The sequence below is a fragment of the Borostomias antarcticus genome (assembly GCF_949987555.1).
Source record: "Borostomias antarcticus genome assembly, chromosome: 10".
Lineage (NCBI taxonomy): Eukaryota > Metazoa > Chordata > Actinopteri > Stomiiformes > Stomiidae > Borostomias > Borostomias antarcticus.
Genome location: NC_140243.1, coordinates 28306007 through 28313848, shown reverse-complemented (window position 1 = coordinate 28313848; position 7842 = coordinate 28306007). Strand labels below are relative to the sequence as shown.

Sequence of the window (7842 nt, the reverse complement as noted above, 5' to 3'; positions counted from 1 at the left end):
GAGTAGGAGGAGGGGGTGTCGGCGACGGAGGCGCCCGCGGCAGAGAGGCCGCCCCCCGAGGAGAGGGAGGAGGCCGCCCCCAGCACGGAGGAGGCGGAGTTCTTGTCGTTGCACATCTCCGAGTGGATGCTCTCGATGCTGGCGATGCCGTCCACGCCGCCGTGGAGCTCGCGGGACCTGCGCTTGGGCTCGCGGCCGCGCCGCCGGAACAGGGCGGCCAGCGACAGGCGGCGCTTCTTCGGGGCCTTCTTGACGGAGGGCAGGCTGATGGAGGAGGCGGCGGACTGGAGGTCCCGGTCCGAGCCCGTCTGCTGGCGCTTCTGGAGGCTCATTTCCCCGCCGGGGAGGGCAGGGGGGGCGGCGCGGGCCACGCCCCTCGCGCAGACGGGGAGGGCCAGGCCGGGGAGGGGGGCGTGGACGGGGGAGGGGGAGGGGGGTGCGGGGTGGGGGGACAGGTTTCCAGCAGAGGCTGCAGGGTTTTAAGACATGGCGGCGTCACCCAGTGAACCGATCACATCAGCCAGCCTGCCCCTCTGGGACGCCAAACACGGGACACCTGGGGAGAGAGGGGGGGGGGGGGGGGAGGAGACAGGAGTGAGGAGAGAGGAGAGAGTGGAGAGAAGGGGAAGAGGAGAGGTGGGAGAGAGAGGAATAAGTACCTGTTACATTCAACTTCCTAAGATGGTAAATGGTAGATGGTCGGCAATTAGCGCTTTCATCCAAAGCGCTTAACAGTGAAGGCCTCTCATTCACACACCAATGGCCGCAGCTGCCAAGCAAGGTGCTAGTCTGCTCATTCAGTGTCGTGCCCGTGGACGCTTCCGACATGTGGAGAGAGGAGGAACCGAGATTCGAACCGCTGACCATGCGGTCATTGGACGACCCGCTCTACCTCCTGAGCCACACGATCTGCACATCTGCAGGTTACTAGACTTGTTCTCACTTCTTGATTGCAACACTAAGAGACATATTTCTTGAAGGAAAATGTCAACATCTGGAAGTTGCCCAAGCTGAGTGAAACTTTCAATCATTGTACAAAACACACACACCCACTATTATCAGATTTGGCATCAGACAGAGAGACAAAGACATTCCAACCAGCTCAAGGAGGTTGTTCTATTCATCTGATCAAGACACTCCCTCCTGATGCAGAGAGATGTAGCTCGGGCCCAGTGTCACGCTCCCTACCGGAGCAGACCAGCTGCATTCAGACAGGAGGCAGAGCAGAGCCGAGGTGAAGCTCGTACTGACGTCTGAACTCAAGGAGAATCAGCCTCAAGGAGAAGAATGACGCCGTAGAAACAAACAGGAGTAGAGATCTCATTTGTCACTCGGCTTGGCGAAGGACCAGCGATATGACCGAACACAAGATAGGCTCTATCACGTGATAACACAGGGCATCCTGTGAGCAATGGCCTTCAACAAATCTACTGACTAACTAACACAAACACACACTTCCTGAGTGTTTACTTGATCTTAATTTGCTTTATATCATTATGGGGTCTCATAGGTGATTGCGTTTACTTGTTATCAGCATGTCAGGAGATATCAGTACATAGGGTTGACAACCTTTTGCACTGAGGCACTGTGTGTGTGTGTGTGTGTGTGTGTGTGTGTGTGTGTGTGTGTGTTGTCCATTGATTGGCAGGGTCTAACTGGCCTGAAATGATAAGGGACAGAACAAAAAGCTCTAGCTGACTCATGGAAGATAGACGTGTTCTCATAAGCTACAGTACCTGTACACACTTGTCCAACTGTAATGGCATGTTTGATAAATAATAAGATTGCTGCACCGCAGGCACACACCCACCACTAAAACCATTTAACTACTCCTCCAATTTATACTATTTATATGTAATTAGCTAACCACTGTTTGGACTAAAGAGTTGTGCCTGCTGTCACTCCCAGAGTGATCATATCCACAAATAGCCTTGCGATCAGGGAGTTGATGCTTGCGATAAGCCTCAAATGCTTGACTTGAGAGTTTCATAGCTTGTTCAGGAGTTCGACATTCAACCATTTTGGAAAAAAGAGCTAACTTTCTCCCAAACATGTTAGACCGTGTTAAACGTGCGATCCAGTTTGTTAGACCGCCTATAGATACATCAACCAGAAGCTAACGTTAGCTAGCACCAGTACAAACAATGACCAGTCATGATCAATCATGGGTGAGCTGCCAGTTTATGACCAAGGCACCGAGGCGACACGGACAACTTCCTGGAACAGAAACATTCCCCAGAACCTGTACTTGGCTAGTACTAGCTAACACAAACAAACACAGAACCTGTACTTGGCTAGTACTAGCTCACACAAACACAGAACCTGTACTTGGCTAGTACTAGCTCACACAAACAACCACAGAACCTGTACTTGGCTAGTACTAGCTAACACAAACAAACACAGAACCTGTACTTGGCTAGTACTAGCTAACACAAACAACCACAGAACCTGTACTTGGCTAGTACTAGCTAACACAAACACACACAGAACCTGTACTTGGCTAGTACTAGCTAACACAAACAAACACAGAACCTGTACTTGGTTAGTACTAGCTAACACAAACAACCACAGAACCTGTACTTGGTTAGTACTAGCTAACACAAACAAACACAGAACCTGTACTTGGCTAGTACTAGCTCACACAAACCAACCCCAGAACCTGTACTTGGTTAGTACTAGCTAACACAAACACACACAGAACCTGTACTTGGCTAGTACTAGCTCACACAAACACAGAACCTGTACTTGGCTAGTACTAGCTCACACAAACCAACCCCAGAACCTGTACTTGGCTAGTACTAGCTAACACAAACAAACACAGAACCTGTACTTGGCTAGTACTAGCTAACACAAACACACACAGAACCTGTACTTGGCTAGTACTAGCTCACACAAACACACACAGAACCTGTACTTGGCTAGTACTAGCTCACACAAACACACACAGAACCTGTACTTGGTTAGTACTAGCTCACACAAACAAACACAGAACCTGTACTTGGCTAGTACTAGCTAACACAAACAAACACAGAACCTGTACTTGGCTAGTACTAGCTCACACAAACACACACAGAACCTGTACTTGGTTAGTACTAGCTCACACAAACACAGAACCTGTACTTGGCTAGTACTAGCTCACACAAACAAACACAGAACCTGTACTTGGTTAGTACTAGCTCACACAAACACAGAACCTGTACTTGGCTAGTACTAGCTCACACAAACACACACAGAACCTGTACTTGGCTAGTACTAGCTCACACAAACAAACACAGAACCTGTACTTGGCTAGTACTAGCTCACACAAACAAACACAGAACCTGTACTTGGTTAGTACTAGCTCACACAAACACACACAGAACCTGTACTTGGTTAGTACTAGCTCACACAAACACAGAACCTGTACTTGGCTAGTACTAGCTCACACAAACAAACACAGAACCTGTACTTGGTTAGTACTAGCTCACACAAACACAGAACCTGTACTTGGCTAGTACTAGCTCACACAAACACACACAGAACCTGTACTTGGCTAGTACTAGCTCACACAAACAAACACAGAACCTGTACTTGGCTAGTACTAGCTCACACAAACAAACACAGAACCTGTACTTGGTTAGTACTAGCTCACACAAACACACACAGAACCTGTACTTGGTTAGTACTAGCTCACACAAACACAGAACCTGTACTTGGCTAGTACTAGCTCACACAAACAAACACAGAACCTGTACTTGGTTAGTACTAGCTCACACAAACACAGAACCTGTACTTGGCTAGTACTAGCTCACACAAACACACACAGAACCTGTACTTGGCTAGTACTAGCTCACACAAACAAACACAGAACCTGTACTTGGCTAGTACTAGCTCACACAAACAAACACAGAACCTGTACTTGGTTAGTACTAGCTCACACAAACACAGAACCTGTACTTGGCTAGTACTAGCTCACACAAACACACACAGAACCTGTACTTGGCTAGTACTAGCTCACACAAACACACACAGAACCTGTACTTGGCTAGTACTAGCTAACACAAACACACACAGAACCTGTACTTGGCTAGTACTAGCTCACACACACAAACACAGAACCTGTACTTGGCTAGTACTAGCTAACACAAACACACACAGAACCTGTACTTGGCTAGTACTAGCTCACACAAACACACACAGAACCTGTACTTGGCTGGTACTAGCTCACACAAACAAACACAGAACCTGTACTTGGCTAGTACTAGCTCACACAAACACACACAGAACCTGTACTTGGTTAGTACTAGCTCACACAAACACAGAACCTGTACTTGGCTAGTACTAGCTCACACAAACAAACACAGAACCTGTACTTGGTTAGTACTAGCTCACACAAACACAGAACCTGTACTTGGCTAGTACTAGCTCACACAAACACACACAGAACCTGTACTTGGCTAGTACTAGCTCACACAAACAAACACAGAACCTGTACTTGGCTAGTACTAGCTCACACAAACAAACACAGAACCTGTACTTGGTTAGTACTAGCTCACACAAACACAGAACCTGTACTTGGCTAGTACTAGCTCACACAAACACACACAGAACCTGTACTTGGCTAGTACTAGCTCACACAAACACACACAGAACCTGTACTTGGTTAGTACTAGCTCACACAAACACAGAACCTGTACTTGGCTAGTACTAGCTCACACAAACAAACACAGAACCTGTACTTGGTTAGTACTAGCTCACACAAACACAGAACCTGTACTTGGCTAGTACTAGCTCACACAAACACACACAGAACCTGTACTTGGCTAGTACTAGCTCACACAAACAAACACAGAACCTGTACTTGGCTAGTACTAGCTCACACAAACACACACAGAACCTGTACTTGGCTAGTACTAGCTAACACAAACACACACAGAACCTGTACTTGGCTGGTACTAGCTCACACAAACAAACACAGAACCTGTACTTGGCTAGTACTAGCTCACACAAACACACACAGAACCTGTACTTGGCTAGTACTAGCTCACACAAACAAACACAGAACCTGTACTTGGCTAGTACTAGCTCACACAAACACACACAGAACCTGTACTTGGCTAGTACTAGCTCACACAAACACACACAGAACCTGTACTTGGCTAGTACTAGCTCACACAAACAAACACAGAACCTGTACTTGGCTAGTACTAGCTAACACAAACAAACACAGAACCTGTACTTGGCTAGTACTAGCTCACACAAACACACACAGAACCTGTACTTGGCTAGTACTAGCTCACACAAACAAACACAGAACCTGTACTTGGCTAGTACTAGCTCACACAAACCCACACAGAACCTGTACTTGGCTAGTACTAGCTCACACAAACAAACACAGAACCTGTACTTGGCTAGTACTAGCTAACACAAACAACCACAGAACCTGTACTTGGCTAGTACTAGCTCACACAAACACAGAACCTGTACTTGGCTAGTACTAGCTCACACAAACAACCACAGAACCTGTACTTGGCTAGTACTAGCTAACACAAACAACCACAGAACCTGTACTTGGCTGGTACTAGCTCACACAAACACACACAGAACCTGTACTTGGCTGGTACTAGCTCACACAAACACACACAGAACCTGTACTTGGCTAGTACTAGCTAACACAAACACACACAGAACCTGTTCTTGGCTAGTACTAGCTCACACAAACACACACAGAACCTGTACTTGGCTAGTACTAGCTAACACAAACACAGAACCTGTACTTGGCTAGTACTAGCTCACACAAACACACACAGAACCTGTACTTGGCTAGTACTAGCTCACACAAACAACCACAGAACCTGTACTTGGCTAGTACTAGCTCACACAAACACACACAGAACCTGTACTTGGCTAGTACTAGCTCACACAAACAAACTCCTATTTATCCCCCAGCTAGTTAAGAACACGAGATGCCAAATACTTATATATACATCTGATATAACCAAGCTCACATTTCATTCGCATGTGTTTATATCGGATATAAAATGTTACATTCCAGCGAATCAGCTCGCCAACTTGCAGCAGACGTTAGCTTAGCCTTAGCTAGGGTTAGCCTTAGCTACAGCTTGCCTGCTAGGGTTAGCCTTAGCTACAGCTTGCTAGGGTTAGCTAGGGTTAGCCTTAGCTACAGCTTGCCTGCTAGGGTTAGCTAGGGTTAGCCTTAGCTACAGCTTGCCTGCTAGGGTTAGCTAGGGTTAGCCTTAGCTACAGCTTGCCTGCTAGGGTTAGCTAGGGTTAGCCTTAGCTACAGCTTGCTTGCTAGGGTTAGCTAGGGTTAGCCTTAGCTACAGCTTGTACATGTTAGCTAGGGTTAGCCTTAGCTACAGCTTGCTAGGGTTAGCCTTAGCTACAGCTTGCTTGCTAGGGTTAGCCTTAGCTACAGCTAGCTTGCTAACGGTAGCTAGCTAGCAACTGGTTTGCAATGATAAGAACGATAGTCAACCAAGCTAGAAACGGCTTGAACCTACCGATGGGCAAGTGTGTGTGAAACCACTTGTCTTGAGAAAGGTCAAGAGAACGATGCTTTCTCTAAACGACCCGGCCCGATGAATCCGGAGTTGAGAAGCTATGTCGTTACTTTCCCCTTTCCAAGTCCACTTCTGCTCGGCGGTCCCTCCTTCATCCGCTCTGAACAGACCAGGCTCGCTCCCGTGCTCCAGGCGCGCTCCCGTGCTCATCAACAGACCAGGCGCGCTCCCGTGCTCCAGGCGCGCTCCCGTGCTCATCAACAGACCAGGCTCGCTCCCGTGCTCATCAACAGACCAGGCTCGCTCCCGTGCTCATCAACAGACCAGGCTCGCTCCCGTGCTCATCAACAGACCAGGCTCGCTCCCGTGCTCAACAGACCAGGCTCGCTCCCGCTGCTCATCAACAGACCAGGCGCGCTCCCGTGCTCATCCACAGACCAGGCTCGCTCCCGTGCTCCAGGCGCGCTCCCGCTGCTCATCAACAGACCAGGCTCGCTCCCGTGCTCATCAACAGACCAGGCGCGCTCCCGTGCTCATCCACAGACCAGGCGCGCTCCCGTGCTCATCAACAGACCAGGCTCGCTCCCGTGCTCATCCACAGACCAGGCGCGCTCCCGTGCTCATCAACAGACCAGGCGCGCTCCCGTGCTCATCAACAGACCAGGCTCGCTCCCGTGCTCAACAGACCAGGCTCGCTCCCGTGCTCATCAACAGACCAGGCTCGCTCCCGTGCTCCAGGCGCGCTCCCGCTGCTCATCAACAGACCAGGCTCGCTCCCGTGCTCATCAACAGACCAGGCTCGCTCCCGCTGCTCATCAACAGACCAGGCGCGCTCCCGTGCTCATCAACAGACCAGGCTCGCTCCCGTGCTCATCAACAGACCAGGCTCGCTCCCGTGGGTCGGTGGTCGCGATTACTCCGGGTATCGCGATAACGTGAGCATACTGAAGGTGAGTTATTTACTCCGTGTATCGCGAGAACGGGAGCATACTGAAGGTGAGTTATTTATTGAGGTCTATCAGTGTGACCAGTCTCTTATTGACACTCCTTCAAATTTGACTCACCTCGGTGAACGCTTAACTGAACATACAGTCCTCAAGAAATGTACATACATACAAGGGTTCATTCATTCATTCCCACATGGCCAAGTATTCACTTACCCAAGGTTTACATTACTCAAATGCCTCTCATAACTGTCAGAGGTAGGTGATGCATTGGACACCGCCAGGCTTCAGAGAATATGTCTGTCAAGCTACATGCCAAGAGCAATGGACATCTATAACTCTGTCTTTGGATTCCTGTTTTGCTTGATAGTAGGTACTTCATTGATCCCCGGAGA

At 48.9% G+C, this 7842-nt stretch overlaps 1 protein-coding gene across 1 annotated transcript in view; it reads right to left on the bottom strand.

Annotated features, from left to right (window-relative positions):
* The window catches only part of LOC311314369 (E3 ubiquitin-protein ligase RNF19A-like), a 36003-nt gene extending 29361 nt beyond the window's left edge, over positions 1–6642 (bottom strand). The window contains 2 exon segments of the mRNA XM_084444705.1: positions 1–556; positions 6504–6642. The exon segment at positions 1–556 is cut by the window's left edge and continues 303 nt beyond it. Of these exon segments, the coding sequence (XP_084300831.1) occupies positions 1–332 (332 nt within the window). The 5' untranslated portion in view covers positions 333–556; positions 6504–6642.
* Between the last annotated feature and the right edge of the window lie 1200 nt (positions 6643–7842).